The sequence below is a fragment of the Chrysemys picta genome, chromosome 8 (genome assembly GCF_011386835.1).
Source record: "Chrysemys picta bellii isolate R12L10 chromosome 8, ASM1138683v2, whole genome shotgun sequence".
NCBI lineage: Eukaryota > Metazoa > Chordata > Testudines > Emydidae > Chrysemys > Chrysemys picta.
The window spans coordinates 20237133-20260343 of record NC_088798.1 but is presented as its reverse complement, the minus strand read 5'-3'; the positions used below and the strand labels follow the sequence as shown (position 1 = coordinate 20260343).

Genomic DNA, 23211 nt, shown 5'->3' with positions numbered 1-23211 from the left:
ATTTCACATAGGCCAAACAGCCTTCAGATTGTAACAGCTTTCAGTTAGCAACCTGGGCTGGAGGAAGGTCTACTAACAGTACTTAGGTCATATCATATAATACTTTTGCAGCCAGATCTCAAAGCACTTTACAAAGGAGTACATCATTATCATGACTATCCAGATGAGGAAACTGAGGTACAGAAAGATGAAATGACTTGCCACGTAGGCAGGAGAGCTGGAAACAGAACCCAGGGCTCCTGTCTCCCAGGTCAGTGCCCTATTCGCTGACTCACCATGTGTCCTTTAACTAACTGAACACCTAGCACTGACTAAATGTTACCCCAACAGTATGGAGAGACTAGATCTCTGAATGTTTGGTCTGATTAAAAGTCAACGGAAAGACCCCCGTTACATTTAGAGGGCACTGGATCAGACTCACAGTGATGCAGATTATTTATAATGTATCATAAAAGACAATTTCAAAACAAACTAGTTCAGAAGCAAGAAGGATCCCTTCAGCTCCTATTTACACTGACGAATGCTGAGAAGTTTGACAGTATAATACATGGGTGGGCAAACTTTTTGGGCTGAGGGCCACAACTGGGTATGGAAATTGTATGGTGGGCCATGAATGCTCATGAAATTGGGGGTTGGAGTGTGGGAGGGGGTGAGAGCTCCAGCTGGGGGTGCAGGCTCTGGGGGGGGGCCAGAAATGAGGAGTTCAGGGTGTGGGAGGGGGCTCGGGGAAGGGGCAGAGGTGCAGATGGGGGTGCGGCTTGGGATTAGGATTTGGGGGTGCAGAAGAGTGCTCCGGGCTGGGACTGAGGGGTTCCGAGGGGGGAAATCAAGGCTGGGGCAGGGGGTTGGGGCATGGGAGGGGGTCAGGCTCTGGTTAGGGCTTACCTCAAGCAGCTCCTGGAAGCAGCAGCATGTCTCCACTCCAGCTCCTACATGGAGGCGTGACCAGGCAGCTCCCATTGGCCACAGTTCCCGGCCAATGGGAGCTCTGGAGGTGGTGCTTGGGGCTGGGGCACGTGGAGCCCCCTGGCTGCCCCTATGTGTAGGAGCCCCCAACCCTGCTCCCCAGCTGGAGCGGGGCAAGCTCTGGACCCTGCTCCCCAGTGGGAGCTCTAGGGCCGGATTAAAAACGGCTGAGGGGCCAGATGCAGCCCTTGGGCTGTAGTTTGCCCACCCCTAGTATAGTGACTTTAAAGCAAATATCCAGGGAAGAATAAATCCTTTATTTTTCATATCAGCTTCCACTCAATTTTTATTAATTTTCATTGTTTTTCTATTGTAGACTGAGAAACTACAGCTTGCTCTTACATTTCATATACAAAGTGTGAATGTTAATAACCCAAGAATCGTTTTTGCACAAAGAGGAGTTTGCTTCATTACACAGACTGTGTCACGATCCAAAAGTTTATTAATTGCATTTTCTTTTTTCTTTTCATACAGTGTAAGTTTCAAATTTGCTAGCTCAACAGGGATCAAAATACAAACCTAATCCAAATAGCCTGAAATCTGAGCTTCCTTTTTGTATACTGACAGTTTCTAGAACTAATTCAAGTTATATTAAAGGTATCAAACTGTTAGAAAATCACTTCCATTTAAAAAATTGTATGTTGGCATTCTTAAAAACCCAATTATTTGCAAATGGCAGTTTGATTACAGTCTGATAACGGGGTAGTGTTGCAGAGATGCGATCTGGTACTTCTGCTGTTTCATAATTGTTAAGCACTGTGCAATCACCTGATGAAAAAGAAAACAGGATAAGCAATTAATCCTCCAGAAACTGCGAATACTAGAAGTTACATTATGTTTAGAAACTCAGATAATGCTTTTGTTTTTATCTCTTTCGTAGAACAATTGATGCTTAAAATGATGAACTGTAAAAACTAACATATGCACACATAGAAGAAAAATAGACATTAGAGCAATATTTTGCTGGGGGAAGGAAGAGGGAGAAATGTCCTTGGGAGATCAATAGACAGTGTGGAGCAAACAGATGTCACTCTACTTTAGGCAACTGTGAAGAAAGAATATTAATTTGACGTAACTAATGACAAAAGTATACATTTTTTATTATTAAACTATCTTGCTCCACCCCTTTTGTTTGACCAATATACAATATTCATTTCCCTGATCATCCAACCTAAATGTCATTACAACTCTGCACTACTGGTATTCCCAATTGCACAGAAGAACTGACTATCCTGCTCCCTTTCTCAAGGCTTAATCTTTTAGAAAATCGTTTTTCTTGGTCTCCCATGGATCAATATCTTGTCCAGTTTTTGTCTTGAAAAATAAGATCCTTTCATTTGTTCAATTTTAAAGTAAGGAAATCACAATTTCTATATTAGAATGTGATTGATTTTTCTTGTTCTAAATATACTGATTTATAGGGACTCAGATCATGTTTGGCATAGTTTGATATAGAAAGACTCCTTTCCCAAAGTTCGCTACATATTTTTGTCTTGTTTATTTAAATATTGATTTTTTTCTCTTGTCTATTGGTCCTGCTTTAATAGTGAACACCCCACTACTAATAGAGCATATTACCACAGAAAGGCCTATTAGTCAGGCTTAGATGTGAGCACACATTTCTCTATTTAGGTTGGTATCTGCAACTAAGAGTGAGAACTGGGATAAGAGGCAACATGGTATAGTAAAAAGACTGCTCAGAATTGCAAGGAAAATGAACTTTGGTGTCCCAGTGAAATTGCTTGGGAAAGTATGGATAGCTCCCTGATTACTGTGCATTTTTCTTTCCAAATTTAATTTCTAGACAGATATATTTATAGGTGTCTGTGAGCTCAAATATGTGAAAGATACATCATTCTCCCATAAACAGAGTTTCCACAAAATGCCAAAGAAAATATTAAAAATCACTTATATGGTGCCATAAATATACATTAGTGGGACAAGATCCTTGCCCTAAAGGGCTTGCTGTGTCAAAGTATAGAGTACACTAGGCTCTTAAAGAAATATTTATTAATAAATAATAAGACAAGACAAAGGACAAGTGTCCAGGTAATATAGATAGTGAGGAGGCACACAGGGAAGCAGTGAGTTTTAAGGAAGGATCTGAATAAGTGGATGCACAGCAGGTAAGAACAGGAAGACCATTCCAAGAATAAGGGGCAAATTAGAAGCCAAGAGTAGAAGAAAGAGAAATGCAGCACAAGGAGAAAGGATTGGGAAGAATTTAGGGATTGAGGAATTAAAAAAAAAAAAGTGGAGATGTAGGTGTAGACTAGATTATATAGGAAACTTCAAGGAGACTGAAGCCAATTAAGGAATTCAAGGAGGTTCCATAATCAAAGCAACCAGAATGGAAGAGGACTGCAATGGGACCATTTTGGATAGAGTGGCAGGGAGAGAAAAGGTGAGAAGAACCTGAATGATTTATGTGGAATGTGCATTTAATGTAAGGAAAAAGCCTACCTTCCTAGAATTCTGTGGCAATATTATGCCATCATCCCAGAGTCGAGCAGAGGAGTGAAATGCACTGCTTTCTTCGTCTAGCCTAGATAAGAGAGTATTTCAGAAGCTTTAAAACTCCAGAATAGGAAATTAATTGGATAAGTCAAAGCAGAGAAACAGAAGCATAAGTGACTAAGGCACAAATCCTACTCTGGGATGCATGTGTGAAGCTACCATAGAAATCAGTGCATGTCCAGTACATATGTAAGGACAGAATTTGACCCCTAAGCCATCTTGCAGAAAGACAGTAATTCCACATGCAAAGGAAATATGCCAGGTTTCTACTTAATATAAAACCATGTTTTATAACTAACACTGATATTTGTTTGTTAGATTTTCATCAATGTTCGAGGTAATGCACTGGCTTTTTTTTTCTTTTTCTTTTTTTTTTAAGTAGATCTGCTTTGGTTGGTGAGATATTTAGCAGGTGTGTTGGTCTGGAAGAGAACAAAACTAAAAAAGTGAAATTAATTTAATCATAACCATAATTAAGGGGCCAAGTATCAGAGGGGTAGCCGTGTTAGTCTGAATCTGTAAAAAGCAATTTGTGTCTGATGAAGTGGGCATTCACCCACGAAAGCTTATGCTCCAATACTTCTGTTAGTCTTAAAGGTGCCACGAGACCCTCTGTTGATAATTAAGGGGGTTATTTTCAATACTTACTTTTCTTTTAGATGCTTTAACTCTGAGTCATCTCCTGTGCAGTCGTCATCCCTAGCCTGTGGGAATGTGGAAATATGTCTTGAATCCACAAGGGCAACTCTTGCATTAGGCCACAGGAACAGGAAATTTGGATCAAATGACCTCCCACACTTAAAAATAAATAAATAAATAAGTGAGACACACTATTCACTCTCCAGGAGCTTAACAACTAAAACGAGCCATTTACATAGGATGATGCAGTCAGGTCCCTGAAGAACAAAATGTAATGACTTTTTAAGGTGTGTATATTCCCCTTTGGTACAAGATCCTATCAGACTTAAACCAATTCTTTCAAGTCTTTATAGGGATTAATTAGAACACTCAACATATTAAACTGAATTAATCACATTCCCTGCAATAATGTGCGACTTTAAAGGTATGAACCAAAATGACAAGTTTTAGCATCTTCTGTGTTTGCTTTATTTTTCTGTTGCATTTTTTAAAATGTCTTTGTTTATATCTACATATAAAAAGGCATTAACTCTCTCTATATATATTAATTAATTAATTTCTGGCCTAAATACCTAATGGTGAATATTAGTTTGTCAAGTCTAACATGGATACATGCATTTGTTTCCGTTATAAACGTTCAAGTCATGGAGTATATAACTACTAAAGGACCTGGCTCGAGGTGGTGTTGAACACCTTAAACTCTCATTGGCTTCAATTAGAGTTCAGGTCATTCAGCAGCTTACAGGATGTGAGTTGGCTGATCCGTATGTAGCTGTGTTTATACACATCCTTAACTGTAAGTGTCTGAGTAGTCCCCATTGTCTATGCTATTTTTTTTCTTATACGTCTAATTTCCAATGCCAAGAAACATACGACTCTTGATCATTGAGACTAGTAAGCTTCAGCTGAGGAACAAGAGCAGCGTTTGATCCGTAGTGTGAGCAGTTTCAGAGAATTAATTTTCAGAGCTTTCACACCCAGCTTTCACAGAAAGGGACCAAACTTACTAGAGTTACTTTATGAAGCAGCTCTTATTTTAAAAATGATTACAATAATGAATGGAATTACGTGTGCCAATGGCAGACTGAACCAGAGGGAAACCTATGACAAGTCAAATATTATCCAACGTATTAACCATACCATGGCATAACTTTCATTCCCGTAACAGCCACCAATTACAAGGGTTATCTTGGGCACAGCAGCACAAGCAACTGCAGCCATCATGGAGGCCTGTGCCTTTAGTCTATTGGTGTGATCCTCTGCCTGAAATTAAAATACAGATGAAGTCAGTGTAGTTCTTAAATATTTTTTCTAGATTCCCTTCACCCCAAGCAAATTTATAAAGCATCTGAGGATTTCTTTGTATAAAATTTGAAGTGATCAATGTTTTCAGAACAAGTAAATCAGGAAGAGCATATGCATATGCCATAAAACTATCAATCAGTGAAATAGTTATAGCCTGTGTTGGTAACGCAGCACTGCTCTGCTACATAAGCCCTGGAGTGACTTTGGCTCTCTCTAGGCTAGTAAAGCTCAGATCCACTGCGGCTGTACCAGGCTTGATCTCAAATGCTAGGGGCATATAGGAAGAGTAGGGCTAGGGAAGAAATGGGTGCACAGAGAGAGGAGTTCTCTGCTCACAGAACCTAGGGCTAAGCCTACCCTGATGTTCTCTGCGGCCTTGGACAAGTAACTCTCTGCCTCGGTTTCTCCATCTGTACAATAGAGATAATACTTAGTTACCTTCTTGATAAGGCTGCTGTGAGAACTGACTAGTTAATATTTTGAGATGAAAAGCACGGAGTGCTAGGTTTTACTACTAGCAGTGAAGGCTGGACACCCTGCCACCCCAGGTAAATGGATAGTGTTGCTAAAGAAAGAGAATGTGGATGAGTGTAATAATAAGGGGAAATGGTGACCCTAGAGCAGAGGTGGGCAAACTACGGCCCGCGGGCCACATCCAGCCCGTGGGACCATTCTGTCTGGCCCCTGAGCTCCTGGCCCGGGAGCCTAGCCCCCGTCCCGTCCCCCGAAGTCTCAGCTCACCCCATCACCGGCGCCATACTCTGGGCAGTGGGGCTGTGAGCTCCTGGGGCAGCGCAGCTGCAGAGCCCGGCCAGTGCTGCGCAATGCGTGGCTGGCTCCAGCCGTGCGGCGCAGCTGCCTGTCCTGCTGCAGCCACGCCGCCAGCCACCAGTGCTCCAGGCAGTGGAAAGGGGGCAGGGCCGGGGGAGGTTGGATAGAGGGCAGGGGAGTTTGGGGTGGTGGTCAGGGGCCGGGGGTGGATAGGGGTCGGGGTGGTCAGAGGGCGGGGAACAGGGGGGTTGAATGGGGGCAGGGCTTCTGGGGGTGGTCAGGGAGAAGGGGTGGTTGGATGGGGCAGGGGTCCCGGGGGGGGACCAGTCAGGAAGGAGAGGAGGGGTTGAATGGGGTGGCAGGAGGCAGTCAGGGGTGGGGGTTCTGGGGGCACTCAGGGAGCGGGGTGGAGGGGTGGATGGGGCAGGGGTCCCGGGGAGGCAGTCAGGAAGGGAGGGGGTGTTGGATGGTGAGGTGGGGGGCAGTTAGGGGCGGAGGGACGTTAGGGGCGGGGGTCCGGGGGTGGTCAGGGGACAGAGAGCAGGGGGGGTGGATGGGGCGGGGGGGGGGGCAGTCAGGGGCGAGAAGCAGGGGGGGCCGGGCCACCCCTGGCTATTTGGGGAGGCACAGCCTCCTCTAACCAGCCCTCCATAAAATTTCTGAAACCCTCAGGCCAAAAAGTTTGCCCGCCCCTGCCCTAGAGTGTAGGTCTAAGAATAAAATGCCTAAGAACCTACTTGGTTTTATCAAAACGAATAAGTTTGAAACAAAGATTGCGATTCATAACAAATAGCAACTTTGTCAACGTGAAAAAATGAGTCGGGACAAGAACTGGGAACTACCTTCTCATTCTTGAATTACGGTACCATACCTGTGAGAGACTTGTTGGCTCTGGTGCATGTGGAGCAGTATTCTGGAGAAACAGGATGGGAATGCTTCGCTGACTACACAGCTGTACAAAGTGGCTGCCCTTTAGAGAAGCATCATGAGTCAGCTGACCATTGTTAGCCACTATCCCAACCAGGTGTCTAACAAAACACACATAGGAACACTTTCATTTTTGTAGATTGAGATTGGTAAAAGTGTTGTTTGTAGTAAACTAACAAAAATAACATCCATATGTACTAGCATCAGTCCTATAGAAGCATCTTCAAGAGAGACTCAAAATAATACATAAATTGCACTTGCATGCTGCCTTCATTCGAGGCTCTCAAAGTGCTTTACTAACATGGAGTGTACAACATCCCTGTGGAGCAGGGTAGTGTCATACCCATTTAGCAGATAAATACACTTAGGCTATGTCCTCACTGGGGGAGGGGTTCGATTTAAGATACGCAAATTCAGCTACGCGAATAGCGTAGCTGAATTCGACGTATCCGAGCCAACTTACCCCGCTGTGAGGACGGCGGCAAATCGACCTCCGCGGCTCCCCCGTCGACGGTGTTTACTCCTACCTGCGCTGGTGGAGTTCAGGGATCGATTGTTGCGTCCCGATGAGACGCAATAATTCGATCCCCAAAAGATCGATTTCTACCCGCTGATTCAGGCGGGTAGTGAAGACGTAGCCATGGATGAAGTACAGAAATGTTAAGTGACTTCCTCAAGGTCACGGTGAGATAGTGGACAGAGCTATGAATGCAACCCAGGAGTCCTGACTCTCTTCCTCATCACTTAGTGTGACATACAATGTGTCTCTAGTTAACATCCAATGTTCAATATTTACACTTGAAAAAAAAAATTTGAAAAGCTTTTTTATTTCTGAACAGTTTCTTTAAAAAAAAAAAATCCAAGTAATGTTTATGTCAAACAAAACATGTCAAATATTCTTCCTCTATAAAATGTCTTTCAAAACCACAAATTTTAATCAGGATCAACATTTCTGATGCCTAAGGTTCAACTTTACAGAGGCCTGCCATGTATGTTTGTGCTTCCAAATAAACAAGATCACAAGTAAGTACTTACTGAATGTTTCCGATAACTTAACACGGTCCGTTTTAGCACATACTGATGATTTAAGCAACAGATCACAAAGAGTCTAACATAAACGAGAGGCGACTCTTGGTGCTCTAACTGAAAGCCCTGTTTTCATGCAGAGCTGGTCGCTTTGGAAACGCTTGCAAATAGATTAAAAATTCATTTACTACCACTTTCTCCTTCCCCACATCCAATTTATATTGTTTAGTTAACAATGACTTGCTTCATTAAATGTCCTAAATGCTAGCCCAAAAATGCTGCTTAATGGGGTTAGGACTTTGGGGCTCTACATGGTAAAAAACGAAGGACCAGTTTAAATGGCAAAGCTTCAATTCTTGTTGCCAGAAAAAAGGATCAGGCTGTGATTATTATTTCTTTGTAGTTTATTCATGAGCAAATCCTACTCAGATTCTGAAGGATAAACTGTGCAGCTAAAAGAAAAACAAACATGTTTTACAATGCATGCTGTACCTTCTGCAGTGATAATGGACATTCTGTACTATGCTGCACACTCGGCTGCAAGTCTATGCTTAAACTAGGTTTCTAGTTTATTATGAAAATTACACTTGTCAAAGCTGTGATTTGTTTAGAGCAGGGAGTCTGAATAAGAAATTCACCAGGACACATAAGGCCAGTAAATACTAGGAACTCTAAAGATGGCTGCTTATGAATGGTCTCAGCTTGACAAACTCTCAAACTGCTAATGGAGCAAGCAACATATACTTGCCCAATATACTCAACTGTATAATCTGTCTTTTCAGCATAATGGAATGTGTACCTCAAATATTCATCTTGTCTCAGAGGAAAATCAATTAACCTGACCGTTAAGCAGAGTAGCATGCTATATCAATTCTAGCAAAATGATTTATCTTCTGGCACTGTTTAATGATTAACTTAACATTTATTAAGGAGAAAGGGACTATCATACTAGAGGTTACTCTGACTCACAAAATGGGCCTAAAATATTTATTTTCATCTTTTAAAGATTGTGAGTGGATTCAGTGCTGGTAAAATGTGCCAGAGTAACAGCCCTAGAAGATGAAGTAATTTCTTATCCACTGAAGTGGCACAGTACAGGAACTGGCAATGCAAGCTCACTCACACTGCCTCACCCATATACCTCAGCCCTGCTCTACAGGGGCCACTTTGAGAGGTTCAGTCTCCAAGCCTGTTCATTGCTTAATGAATCTGCTGAGACTGCCAGCAAAGTACCAACTGGGATGTGGACACCTGTCCACCTAGGTACTGGACTGAATCACCAACTCATTTCACATAGGCCACAAAACAGCCATCATCTTGTAATGGTTCTCAGCCACTACTGACCTGGCCAAGTCTGAATTCAGAATCTAGAGGTAAAATGTTAGGCTAACTAGAGCTATCACTTGAACCATCCAGAACTCTAACTTAAGGTGTTTGTTTTTTAATTGGACATACTACACGACCTAATAATGATACAAAAGCTTCTTAACCAAAAGAATAAATTTTTTTATAATATCCTCTTGCAGTCTTACCCTTCCATATGGGCAAATCCCGTTACTAATGTTGTTCCATATTCAGCTTTGAATTCCTGGAACCTGCTTCCATCTATCAGACGGCTCAAAATCTACAAGGAAATTACTGGTTTTCAACAGAAACTTAAATCAAGATCGGATGTCTTTCTAAACTTACGCTCCGTCCAACCAGAAATTACAGCCAGTGCTATTCAGAAGCTCAGAGTAGATCATAATAGTCCTTCAGGCTTTAAAAATCTTTTAAATCTAAAAATATGCAATGAGCATGAAAACAAACTTTTGTTAGTACTTGATTACCTGCTACTCGGAAACAATCTTTAAACTTGGCCTCTAAAAAGTTTGTGAACGGTCATTCACATGAACAAAAACCCACATTTGCACAAGCAAAAAAAGGCTTTTTTGAGTGCAATTACCTGGTTTGTGTGCACAAGTAACTCTGCACTAAACCACACGTGCTCATAAATTTTTCAGGTGTATTCTAAGAGGACCATTTCAAAATGAAGCTGAGACCCCTGAATCGTTAGAATTTACTGCTGGCAAAAGATGCAGGACTAATATCCCTGGAGACCAAAATCATCTGTATGTCCACAGACCACCTATAACATGAGAAGTGATAGTCCAAGTTTTCCCACACTGCCCCACTAATGTGCCTGATCTGAAGGGACCACCAAAGGATGGGAGGGAGTCAGACTCCTTAATTCACTCATTCCTTGGCCTCTCAACTGAGACTACCGGCAAGGGTGCAAGTTAGTGCCAATTGTAGGAGTGGTTTCTGTGATGTGTAGCTTTGTCTACTGGGAAATGGACAATGAGCACCAAAACCATTTTCCATAGATTTGCAATTCCTTAAATTAGCCACAAAGATGCAAAGCACGATTCTGAAGCACTCCAAGCTTCTACACGCCTCGGCATGTGGGAGTAGTAGTACTTCCAGAATTATTTGGTGCAGTTACTTTACTCTCTACAGAGTGTTTCACTTTTTGTTTTTTTACACAACCATGAGGAACCTTTCCCATTACACTTTGAAATGTATTCAAAACAGAAAGAGGAGCTGACGTAGTAGTCGGGTCCTTGGCAACAATAATATCCAACACTGAGTATTTCATGTGATTTAGGATTCCCAAATGAATCCTCCAAAGAAAGGATGTTTTCTTTTAATATGCAGATACTGGATTAAGCAGACACCTAAAAATTGTGAACTACTGTAGCATTTGTCCTCCTTACCAGTTTTATATGTAGAGTATAGCTATAACCTCGTGGTGCAAGCCCCAGGAGCTCTTCAGCACTGTATAAAGGATCATCATACTCCAACGTTTCCTCTGGTGGAAGTTCATAATTTAGCGTCAAGACAATATTTCTAACACATTCATACGCTTCCTTTTCTGAAGATGCAAAATGGTCAACACAGCCACTGACTCTGAGGGACAAAGACATTTTAGAAATACATGATAAAAATGAAAGTTCAGGACATCAAATTACATTAATGAAAAATGAAGGACTGATGCTAACCCCAGATTAAAGGGGGGAAAATCATTTCTATCATCTGCACTGTGGATCTTCCTGACTCATTCGGGACTTTGTGCATTTTTGTTCTTGCTTCAGGTGCAGATCTCTCATGTAAGTCAATGCAAGTTGTGTGCCTGGAACAACTGCAGTCTAAACAACAAAAGATCCAGAGAGGAGAAAAATACTCTCTTTATTTCTTTGGTGGTTAGCCATATTTAAAGGAAAAAGCTTTTGTACTCATCTTCAATATAGTTCGGATACAACATTTGAAATGATAAAGAGAAAAATAATTTTTGTAATCTCTTTACACCAGCAGCACTTCAGGACTGGAAATAAAGAAACCAACTTTTCATATACTGCACGGTCCCATTTATCTGAATGGCACTGGGATCCCCAAAACCTTCGTTCAATCACAGCATCCAGCCCAGCAGGCTCTGGAGTAGAGTTTCTGAGTCTGCCAAGCCAGGGAGCAGTGGAGATGTTTACAGTGCAGAGCACAGAAGACAGAACCCACCTCTCCTCCTAGCTGGAACTGCAAAACATTCTTTTGGCAACTACAGCAATTTCTTACATGGAAAAATAATAAGGAAGTGTTTAGATACTTGGAACGGTCCTGCTAGAGTCTCTAGTCCCTTCAGCTCACATTTCCTCTTAGGCAGCAAGGATTACTAGTAGAGGCAGAAAAGCTGGCTCCTTGTTTCCAGCATCCAGCTTCTTTCTTGCATGAAATACTTTAATGCCTCCCAATTAGGTACTGATCTGGTCCCCATTATCATAGTATCTCAATGCCTCACAAATTTTAAATGCGTTTATCCTCATGACACCCCTGCAAGATGAGGACCTGAGGCACAGAGACGAACTGATTTGCACAAGATCACACAGGAAGTCTGTGGCAGAGCAGGGAAGTGAACCCTGGTTTCCCTAGTCCCAGGTTAGCACTCTAATTACTGGACCATCCTGCCTCTCTGCTGATGTAAATAAATCAATAGCTTTCTTCCTCCTCAGATACTGTGTGATGGTAAGTTCCAATTATGGGCCTAATCCTGGAGTCTCTATTGAACTTCTAATGAAGTCAAGTGTGTAAGGTCTGAGGAGCAGGCCCTGAAATGGAGAGATTGTTTGAGCACAAATAGTAAAATAAGAAATTAAAAGAATTATAACAATACTTAGCTCCTATACACTTCCGTTACATTATATGTTTGATGGGTTCGTTTTAAAATGAATGTATCTCTAGCACTATCGCACTCCCATGTATGTGCAAAAAGGCTCTTTAAAGTCACTCACATATAATTTCTAATGTGTTTTCAAGGCATACTTCCTATCTTTAGGATCAGACAGTGTCCTGTCACTGCAGACATCAGGCATATCTTTTGTTACTAAATATATTATTTGAGCCCCATTTTTTAATAAACATTGTACCTACTTAGAATGCATACTGGCTCCTCCTAGGTCCTCAGGAGAGATATCTTCTCCTGTGGCAGCTTTAACCAAAGGGGGTCCAGCAAGAAACATACTACCAATTTTGTCTACAATCACAGTTTCCTCTGCTACGGTGGGAACGTAGGCACCCCCAGCTGTACAAGAACCACACACCACTGCCACCTAGGGGATAAAGCAAGACATTTGTGTAAGGAGAATGCTTGGGCAATGACGAAGAGCGCAGCCTCCCTCTGCCCTTGTGCCTGCAGGGATCAGGTGTCACCAGCCTGTGGCGGCACAGGAAGCACTCTGCAGCCCCACTGTCACAGCCCAGCTCCTTCACCCCAATGACAGCAAAGCTACAGGGAGCTCCCTGTGCTGTCTCAGGGCTAGTGACACCCAATCCCTGCAGGCTCAAGGTGTGGGGCAGGCTACTGACCTGAAAAGGCAGAGCAGAAACCTTTGTCCAGGGCTGCAAAGAGGAGGAGGAGTCCCCAGCGGCAGGAGCGGTCACCCTGTGCAGGAGCCACTAAGCCGCAGGGTGGCCTTCCCTGTGGCTGGGAACTTGTTCTCTTCACAGCCCTGACTGGGGAGATGTGTGTGGGGGGTGTCTCTGCTCTGCCCTACCAGGACAGCAGCCTTTCCCACACCTTGTGCCTGCAGGGTCAGGCATCACCAGTCCCTCGGCCATGCAGGGAGCCCTCTGCAGCCCCCATTCTCATGGCCCCGCTCACTCACTCACCACCCAGGAGCATGGCAGGCATGCCTGGGCAAGAGCTGTTCAGCAGCACCCCACATCTGGGGGCTCATCCTCCTCCTCAGAGTCCAGGCCTGCAGCCTTCCCTGCATCTTGTGCCTGGTCTCTTGGGCCCTTCAGCCATGCTGGGAGCCCCCCTGCCACTCAACTGTCAGCACTGGGAGCCTCTCTGCCAGCACTGCCTTAAGCCTACCCCCAACCCTATCCCCCTTAATTTCCACCAACTGGTAAACAGATAAAATCAGCAAAAAGTGAGATTTTACTAAGCTGTTCTCTAAGAGTGTTAGCCTCATTATCACTATGTACTACTCGGAAATAATTTTCACCATCTACAATGATGGATTATGGCCGATCTGAGCCTCTTACTCCAATGGAACCCCTACACTTTTGGGCATTTCACTCTCTTGCCCATCCATGGTGTGAAGGGACTAGCTCTGCTACCATCTCTGTGTGACTTTAGATTTAAACTCTCTTTCCTCAGTTTCCCCATCTATAAAATGGAGATAATACCGCCTCTGAATTTATTATTGTTTGCAAAGTACTTTAAAACCTCCAGATGGAAAAGACTATAGAAATATGATAAGTACAATGATGATAAATTTTAAGTTTTAGGCAGCCATCCTTGAAAGCCTCGTCACCTAAAAATGAATTGTGAGTCAGATGCGTCCCCATCTAGCTAACTAGGAAGAAGTTCCAGAACCCCATCTTTAGGAATAGGGCACCAGCTGTTTCCTTGGTCCAGAAAAGCTCTAATTACCTCCTACTAGCTGCCAAATCCTCTGAGCACTCCCTGTCCTTCACCTGCCATACTGTTTCGCATACCCCACAAGCACCCCCAACTCACTTATACACTCCCAGTGATTAGAATCCCAACCCTCAATCAGCTGTCAACACCCAGATTTGGGACCCCATATTTTGGTTGACCTAGGTCTCCTTTAGCCTTAGGCCATCCCCACTAATCCATACTTAATCACTCCCGCTGCCCTCAAGAACTTCATAGCATAACTCTCAGCTTTGAAACAACTAGATTCCTTAGAACTACAGATACAAATCTAATCATTGTCAACCACTGTCAACACAACCTTCCAATACAGATAGAGTAAAGTGCATTGCAGTCAGTTTGTGTGTGTCAGGCCCTGTCCTTTCTGCATGGACATTAAGGAGCAAATGGTGTTTTTCCTAAGATCAGGGATTTGCTCTGGTGTCCTTGGCCAAAATGTCCCTTTGCCCATTCCAAAAGAGAACTGCATTTCAGTGTTGCTATACAGAGTTTGTTAAGCACTTTGGGGATCCTTCAGGCTGAAATGTGATATTTATACTATATAAATTTCCCTTTTGATTTTTTCCCCTCAACATACACAAACCTAGATGTTATAAAGTATTTTTACATAGCTGAGTGTTAGTTCTAGAAGCTATATTACTGAAAGTAAAACATTTTCCATAAATCCATTAACCACATGTGCTATCTTTATAAAGATCCAATATGACATTGTACCTGAGGGATTTTCATAGCAGACATTATTGCCTCATTGTAGAATACTCGGCCACCATGAGATTGGTCTGGAAAGAGTTCTGCCTGATAATGCAGAGAAAAGACACCGTTTTTACCAGAGAGTTTCAATATTATTTTAAAAAGCCAACACTTTGCCTTTAGTTTTGACAAACAAAAAAGCAAACAAGTTGTACAGCATATCTGATTCACAGGGGAACACTGTTAGGAATCATAATGTATAACTTTCAGGTACTGTTTTATTCTCTATTGTATGTACTGCCCACCTGAAACTCAATTCAACAAAAATAACCATGCCCTTCTGTGCTGTACAAGGCAGAGAGAAGTCACAGATCTTGGCTTTGTGAAAGGGCAATCTATTCAAACTCAAGGGCAGCTAATTCAAATTCAAGGACAGCGGGGGCACAGAAGCCATCTCTCTTTAGATACATGGGCACAGACTGAAAACCAGGGAATAGGAGAGCTCATGTTCATTCTAGATTTCTGAAATGAATTCAAGAGAGTTTCTTTTTTGTCCTTTATTTTCAATGCAATTTCTGGATTCAGAATTAAACTAGACGCTGCTTTAATCATACAGAGCTCCTGCTGACTTAGTAACAGGCTCAGTGATGGTTACTGTCTACAAAGCTTTGCTTTCTGTTTGAGATGGCGCAGCTTTTCAGCAGAAGTCCCATGTACTAAGAGTACTCATATTCTCTGCAGAAACTTGAATTCTATGCAGTGAAAATGACCTCTGCAAACCCTCTTCCTCATATTACAGCAAGGAGAAAAAGTCTCCATTTTATTTTTAAGGAGCCTATTTATCATCAATTTTCTCTGCATTATTAATACAAACTTTATATTAAAATACTTTGTCTTTGCAAAACTTTTTCATACTGAAAATACAAACTGAAAACACTGAAGACCAAGGGGATCGTCACTTGAGCTCCCAGTGTTTGCTGAGTCCACAATTTGTTCCCATGTAGAAACTCGAGTTTCTAAATGTTGATCATGTTGGCTTCACTTAGATGCAAGATCAGTCAGAATGACTTCCACTGTCCTGGATGTTAGAAACATCTCCTAGACTCTGATTTGATTGCAGAGTTCAAGTAGAGTATAATTTGGACAAAAGTTAAAGTCAGCCAGCCAAAAAAAAAACATAATGAGATTCACTTCTAGAAACTGCAGGCAGTCCTCGGACTTACAACAGAATAGGTTCCTGAAAATTGCATCGTAAGTCATAACGTCATAACTCGAAACCGCAATCCACTCCACTGTGGGACAGAGCATCGTAAAGTCAAAACCGAATCAGGGTGTCAATTCAGAAATGTCTTAAGTGCTGTTCATTGTAAGTCGAATGTCATAAAGTCGAGGACTGCCTGTAATCTGATGCAGATAAAAAATGGCTATTTTCATACAATGTGCCCTTTCCAATATTACCTGTAGTGGTAGGAATGCTCCCCCGCTGTCAACTAGATATATCGATAAAAGTCTGTTTTGAATTGCTATTTGTTGAGCTCTTAGCTGTTTCTTCACTGAAATGGGATAAGCGGTCCCGCCTTTAACTGTTGCGTCATTTGCCACAAAGACACACCAGACTCCACAGATCTTTCCAATTCCTGAAACAGAGCCCACAGACATTTATCAAGGGCTCTGTAATAACCCAAGTGTAAACCTTTTGCAACAGTTCCATACACTAAACAAAGAAGCCAAAGTGCATGTTATTCTTTTCAGTATTAGCAGCATGTCAGTAAGACTTTCTACAGCATTTACCCCTATGCCAATGATCCACACATACTGTATGGAGGAGACACCTCCTACTCTGTACCCTTACAATGTGGTCTTATTTTGAAAAATGAGAGTGAAGGCTAATGGCGTTGTACAGATGAAAACAATGTGACCTGGAACATCTTTGCTACTGACATTACATGAGGAAAGAACCCAGCTCTCCAGATGAGTGTGCAAGACAGGCAATTAGGGGGAAAAAATCTGTGTAAAAACTGAGAAAATCTGATAAAGAACCCAGTGAGACAATAAATATGGAATTTCATTATGCCATTCTTCCAGGTGCTTTTCATCACAGAACTGCACTTTCAAATGCAACAAGGCAAATTATTTTATCAGAAGGCATTCACTAAGCCCTGAACTGATGATCCCCAAGCATTCATCTCATTTCAGTCCCTTTTCATTTAAAAGAGTATGTGCTTGCTCATCACCCTTCCAAAAGTAGGTCATTTAAGTTTTTATAGAAAAAAATTCCCAATGGAGAGGACCAACATAATACCCTAAGTACAGGATGACTGGATTATTTAAGGGGGAGCAGGGTCCAATGCACCTGTGACTAGTCAGCTACCACACAACTAGACTTAAGAGAAGGCACCTGCAGCCTAGGGAGAGACAGAAAGGGCAGGTAAGAATTGCCTGAGAACAGATGGCAGGAACACCCTGAGGAAAAGCTGCTGAAGATCTGAAAGACAGCAGTAACTTTTTGCTGCTGGTGATGTGTACTGAGGAGAACTGACTAGAGCTGGGGAATCCTGCCAAGATATAGGAAAGCTTGTGCACAGGCCCCTAGAAATGAGGGTATGAACCAGCTTAGTCGGTGCGAAAAGTGAGTGAAGCAATTCTTGGTACACACAAGTAGGTGGCCTCGAGAGTGGAGATCCAGAACAGGAGCAAAAGGAACTGGGACAGAGAGGCTAATGATTCTTAGGAGGGTGAGCTGGGAACATTGACTTTTGAACAGTTGCTACCTTGTTTTACTTCAGGATTTTCAGAGGAACTGTTTTCACTATGAAGGGGTCTGTGAACTGTGGCACTTTACATAAATAAAAGGGTTTGAATTTGCCACTGAGAGATCTATGGGTGGATGGAGGGAAACCTGAGCAGGTTGTGCTTGTACTAATGAGGATGGCTATAGGTAGGGTGCCCATGACAAAGTTTCCCTGTAACAGCACTGAACAAAGGGCTTGTGGACGCAGGGGCTTGTGTGGGCCCTCTGAATTGGGTGAATTTCACTTTAAGTGAATACTTATTTATAGAGAATGAAAGTAACCTCTGACACTTTTTGGGTGGTCATAGCAGCAGCAAAGAGATGCCTGAGTCCAATAGTGATACACAGGCATAGTTGGTCATGCATTCTGAATACCTACTGGAAAGAACCCAAATATCAAGTTGGTAGTTTGAGAACAGCTCACTAATGAAAGCCACAGTTCCTGTGTTAATCACTCAGTGGCTCAAGCTCCCTCAATTTGATGGGGCAGCCCTTAGTTAAAGTGTTTGCGATGTCATATTTAACCTTTTGAGACAGAAATCAGTCACTGCTGTAACTAGGACAAAATATTAAACCAATAATATAGCACATTCAACACAAGCCCCAGTATAGGGGGAGTTCCAGCAGTGGGCAGGATGGGGTATCTCAATAGTACATGCCATTACAGAGATTCTAAGCAGTCCAGCAACCCATAATCAGCCCTTGGAGAACTGCTGTAAATCAGAGCACTATCAGCACTATTCCAGTTCATGTCCGGGGTCATACTGCCCCCCAACCAGTCCAGATTCTGGACGGTTTAAAAACATCCATTCCCTTCCTCCCCTGGGCTGTGCCTCACACAGGTATGGCACAGAACTGGACTCTCAACCTCAATCTATCTTTATGATTGCTAAAAGGAACCAGAGAGCAATGAACATATTCAGTTTAAGAGCTCATAATCTATTAATTATATTCAGATTTACTAACAATTAAACAAAAAGCATAACCCCTTACTATACATGCAATGATTTTTCGCATTACACTAACTATAGAGGCCACAAATCTTACCAGTGAGGCATCCAGCTGCAGGGACATCACCATATGGCAAATCAAACCCTGCAAAAGGGGACAGCTCAAGAAAAGTTTCATCATCGAGAAGCATTCTTAGGCGTTCACGAACAAGCAACTTCTTGTTCCTTTGGGTATGACGCAAGATTGCACTCTCTCCACCTCCTTTACTGACCTTGCAAAGCAACTCTGAATATCTGATTTCAAAAACAAAGCTTCATTTAATGAAAAATAGTTATTATCTTTTAGTAAGTTAATATGGTACTTAAATAAACTACCCAGCTGTCACACCAATGTTTGACAATTAGGTTAAACTATCACTTTTGGATTATGTTTCTGGAAGTTATTTTCAGTTAATATTATAATTTAGTTCACCACAACCAAATTAAGCAAGGGAGACAAAAAAAGCTCAGATATTTTATAGGAATGAGACATTTCAGTTTGATTCTTCACAAGTTAAATTTCCCAAGCCGAAAAAAAGACATTTTAGAAAACAGTCAAAATAAATTCTGTTTATGGCTTTTGTTCATAGTTACTGGAACTTATTAAAGCTATAATCTTTTCCTTGGTATTTCCATATACATCCAATGTTAAATATTTTAAACTATTTATGGGATCCAATTACCATCTGTATAGACAGCTCAATCTATGCAGTACTAAGAAGTGACTGAGCAGTTACTGACTGTCACAGCTGAAGCATCTGATCCTGAGAGATATCGATCACTTGCTGATTAGAATTTTCACTGCAGAGCAAATATTGATGATCAGTTTACCAACCTTAATTCAGTTTTTGGCAAGCCTTACTTTTTGAGTTCTGCTACTCTAGAAAAAAGAACCATTCATTAGCTTCTTCTCTGGCTCCCCTCAACAAGTGTTAAAAACAGCTTATCCATTGGCACAGACAGGAAAAAACTAATGTCCAACTCCATTGCGGAAAGAATGTTTTACACTAAGTGAACACTGCAGCATTGTACTTTCACAAAACTAAATCTGACTAGTCTAATTTTGTCTGAGAAGCGCAGTATAAATAAGAAACAGAATAAATGATTAACAGTAAATTTGCTTTTTGAAATCATCTCAGTTTAAAAGTTAAGTAAAACGTTTTTTAAATATATATTTTCAACTCCAAGTTCCATTTTTAACCAAAAGCATTGTTTGACCAAACAATATATGAACGATTCTGTAGATTATTCACTATTTTTACTGTGGTTTCCCGCAAGGTAAGTACCGGTATTCAAGTTAAAATGCCTCATGAGAAAAAGCAAAGAATTGTAAGTAACTATTTAAATACCACCACAGGGGGGCACCATATCTTTTACATAGTTTTGCTTTTGCTTAGGGAGCATACTTCTGAGTAAAGACCTTTGAATTGTTGCCATATGATCCTTAAGGACAAATACATAAAAGAAATGAATCACTTTCCTCCTTTTATCAGTGAATCACGACTAATTGAGATAACTGTCATCTACTATTTCACTGGAGTTTTGAAAATGTATGAGTCACCACCATCTTTGCATTAAAAATTAAATACAAGGCAAATTTTATGAAGTTCTAGAAAATTACTTTTTAGTAATATATGCAAAATAATACACCATGGCTAAATGTTTTAAATTTGGGTGCCTAACACTGGAGACCTCAATTGATATTTAGGCAACTACATAAGTGGGTTGACATTTGGAAGAGCTAAGCAAACACCTTGCAAATAGCCGGTATCCAGAAGCCCCAGCAAAAGAACCATTTAAAACTTTCAGGTGGCAAAAAAAACTGCTAAAAATCTTAATTTCTATATTTTTTAAAATTAGCTATCTATAGGCTACTGCATGTATAGTCAAGTCTGTATACATACTAACGTTGCCAAATGATTACAAAAATGGCCAATTACCTTTGAATACAAGCCTCGCTATTCCTTAAGTTTTCTTCAAACACATGTTCACATACAGAAGGGATACTTCCATCTAAAACAGGGAAGGTTTTTTTATACTGTCCGTATCTTGCTTTGTTACTTACAAAACAATGGGGAAACATGTTACATGTCAATGTGGGGACAGTCTTTTTCAGAACCTGGCAGAGACTATTTCGTAGTGTCCATATTGTCTGTCTGTTTTTGCAGAAGTCCTTATAATGTCTTATGAATAAAGGAGTTAAGGTTTGGATTCTTGAAGACATGAAGCTAGGAGAAAGTCTCCAGAGTGAGCATGAAGTGATATTGTTCCACATGGCCCTAAGAATTAAAGGAGAAACAGCTTTTTATTTCCAGAATTCAAATTCACAGATCTCTCAATTAAAAGGGTGAAAACTAACAAGCAGACCACATTACATGACACAATCGTCAAATGCCGAGCCTGGAAAATCTAAATTCAAGTTATTTTTGATCTATTTAACATTTCTTACTAGTGAACTAAATGCTCAATGAATAGTAAACTATTTTTAGAGTTACAGAGTATCCCTAGCTCCTAAAAGACTACCGTTGAAACTGTAGGTGTTGGGCATCTCTGAAAATCAGGCTCCAAGAACTGTGCTAATGATCAGTGGCAGAGTTGGCGGCACCCCGCAAGTGACTGCAAACGTTCACCCCCACTTACAGAGCAGCATTCAGTTATTAACAAGCGGGTAGGTGTGAGAGCTACATTGTTTATACACCAGTAACAACACCTATTGGGCTTCAGGAAGTGGGGGGACCCACTGCTAAAGGGTCCCCCCACAGCCTAAGGGGGGGATCCACAGGGCCTGAAACTCAAATAATTACAGGGGACAACCAATGTAAAAACAGGGACAGGAGTGCAGTCAAAGAGTCAAAAGAAGGGAACCTGACGGGGACACCGAGCAGAGAACCCCAGACAGCACCCACTGCTCCTCAAAGGTGTCAAGGGAGCCAGTGGACGCCACCCAGAGGAACTCTGCCCGGATACGTGAACGGACAGAAGACCGGAAATAGGCCCCACAGTCACAGATGCTTCCATCGGCCAACCTCCTCTCCCTGGTTTTATAAATGGCCAGTTTAGCCAGGGCCAAGAGGAAGTTGACCAGGAGGTCCCGTGACTTAGTGGGGCCATGGATAGGGAGTGCGTAAATGAGACGGTGAGGGGAAAAGTGCAACCAAAAACACAACATAATATTGGTGAGGAGCCGGTGTAGGGGCTGCAACCTGGCGCACTCCAAATAAACGTGAGCCAGGGTCTCCCTCACGCCGCAGAAAGGACAGGTGTCCGGGACAGGGGTAAACCGCGCCAAGTACACGCCCGTGCTCACGGCCCCATGAAGGAGCCACCAGCTGATATCCCCGGCGGGCCTCGGGACCAAGGTGGAATATAGGCTGGCCCATCGGGGCTTCTCACCCTCAACAGGTGGTAGGAGGTCCCGCCACTTTGTATTGGGGCGGGACACGAGGGTGAGGAACAACAGGGTGTGAGCTAGCCCTGCTCCACACTAGGGGACTGCTTTTTTAACATGTCTTTTACATACTTTATTGCCTGTTCTGATCCTTCCCTGGGGAGCACCTGACTCTAGCCCCTACCAGAGGGGCTAGATGGACCCTTGGTCCGACCCCCTATGGCCGTTCATCTGTGGCTCCCACCCCATAAAGCTGACCCTGCCCATTGTACAGCTGGGAGCTGCCCCACCACACAGGAAGTCTGAGCAATGCAGGGAACTGACCCAGCCTTAAGCAACCACCCCGCCCCCACGGCTGCTCTGCCGGGTGTCCAGCGCCCCGGAAATCGGCCGCAGGAGAAGCCGGGCCTGAATTCTGGGCGCGGGAAGCGCTAGCGCGGCCGGGCTGGGGCAGGCGCGTATCCGCGCCACCTGCTCTGCTCTCCCCCAGCAGCTCAGAGAGGCTTCCCGCCGGGGAAGGGAGCCGGGCCGGGCGCCGTGAGGGGGCGGCCGGAGAACGCACCGGGGGGAGCCCGCAGACCCTCTCACGGGCCCCTGGGCGCAGCGAGCTCGGAGCCAGGCTCTGAGCGGCAGCGGGACCCGGCCATGCCCAGCTTCGCCCCGCGACCTTCGACCTCTAACCCGCCCCGCCCCCAGCAAAGCTTCGCTCCGAGCGAAAGTCCCAGCGCCGCGTCCGGTCCGGGCGGGCCCTACCGCCCCTCCCCCCACAGGCCCCGTCCCTCGCGGCCGCTCAGCGGGGCTCGGCACTCCTCGCCCCTCCCCCCGCCGCCTTCGGGAGCTCGCGCCTGGGCCTCCTACCTCAGCCGACCCAAACTACTGCCCCACAGCCCGCCCCGCGTGCCTCAGAGAGCGACTCCGGAGTCTCCGGGATCTCCCCGGGGCGTGCACACGCCAGTCACTGCCAGGATCCCGCCCCTGTGTCTGCTCGCGCTGTCCTCCGGGGGTGGGGTCATAGCTGGTCAGCTGTGGGGCATAGGCCCTGTACTGTACTCCTCCCAGCTGAGGGGATTCTCCTGGAGCCTGGCTGCAGGGGCCTGTGCCGGGAGCTGCAGGATCTGAGCTCTGCCTCTCTCTGATAGTGCAGCTGGCAGAGGCAGCACGACGCCATCCACAAGTCCCAGAGAGCAGGTGCCATGCCCAGCTACCC

General features: G+C 43.4%; 1 protein-coding gene and 1 long non-coding RNA gene across 17 annotated transcripts in view; one reads left to right on the top strand and one right to left on the bottom strand.

Moving 5' to 3' along the window:
• Positions 1 to 1390: 1390 nt before the first annotated feature.
• Positions 1391 to 23123, bottom strand: LOC101935285 (methylcrotonoyl-CoA carboxylase beta chain, mitochondrial-like). Of its 16 annotated transcripts, none has more exons than XR_010589640.1 (14): positions 22863 to 23014; positions 20557 to 20895; positions 18675 to 18889; positions 16295 to 16473; positions 14861 to 14941; positions 12613 to 12791; positions 10908 to 11100; positions 9684 to 9775; positions 7070 to 7226; positions 5785 to 5837; positions 5263 to 5385; positions 4132 to 4280; positions 3430 to 3511; positions 1391 to 1734 (listed from the first exon to the last, which is right to left on the bottom strand). XR_010589640.1 is itself a non-coding variant. In XM_065554016.1 (13 exons), the coding sequence occupies exons 2-13, from the start codon at positions 20889 to 20891 to the stop codon at positions 1651 to 1653; spliced, it is 1776 nt and encodes a 591-aa protein (XP_065410088.1). In that variant the 5' UTR covers positions 20892 to 20895; positions 22863 to 23013; the 3' UTR covers positions 1391 to 1650. The 16 variants fall into 16 exon arrangements, 11 of the variants coding, with proteins under 11 accessions (XP_065410088.1, XP_042707268.2, XP_008164885.2 ...); XR_010589642.1 differs by having other exon boundaries at positions 4132 to 4187; XR_010589643.1 differs by lacking the exon at positions 22863 to 23014 and adding an exon at positions 22567 to 22750 and having other exon boundaries at positions 18675 to 18871.
• LOC112059301 (uncharacterized) overlaps positions 23053 to 23211 on the top strand; it is a 57306-nt gene continuing 57147 nt past the window's right edge. Inside the window, exon 1 of the long non-coding RNA XR_010589652.1 lies at positions 23053 to 23192. This is a non-coding gene — a long non-coding RNA (uncharacterized LOC112059301). The remainder of the gene's footprint in view (positions 23193 to 23211) is intronic.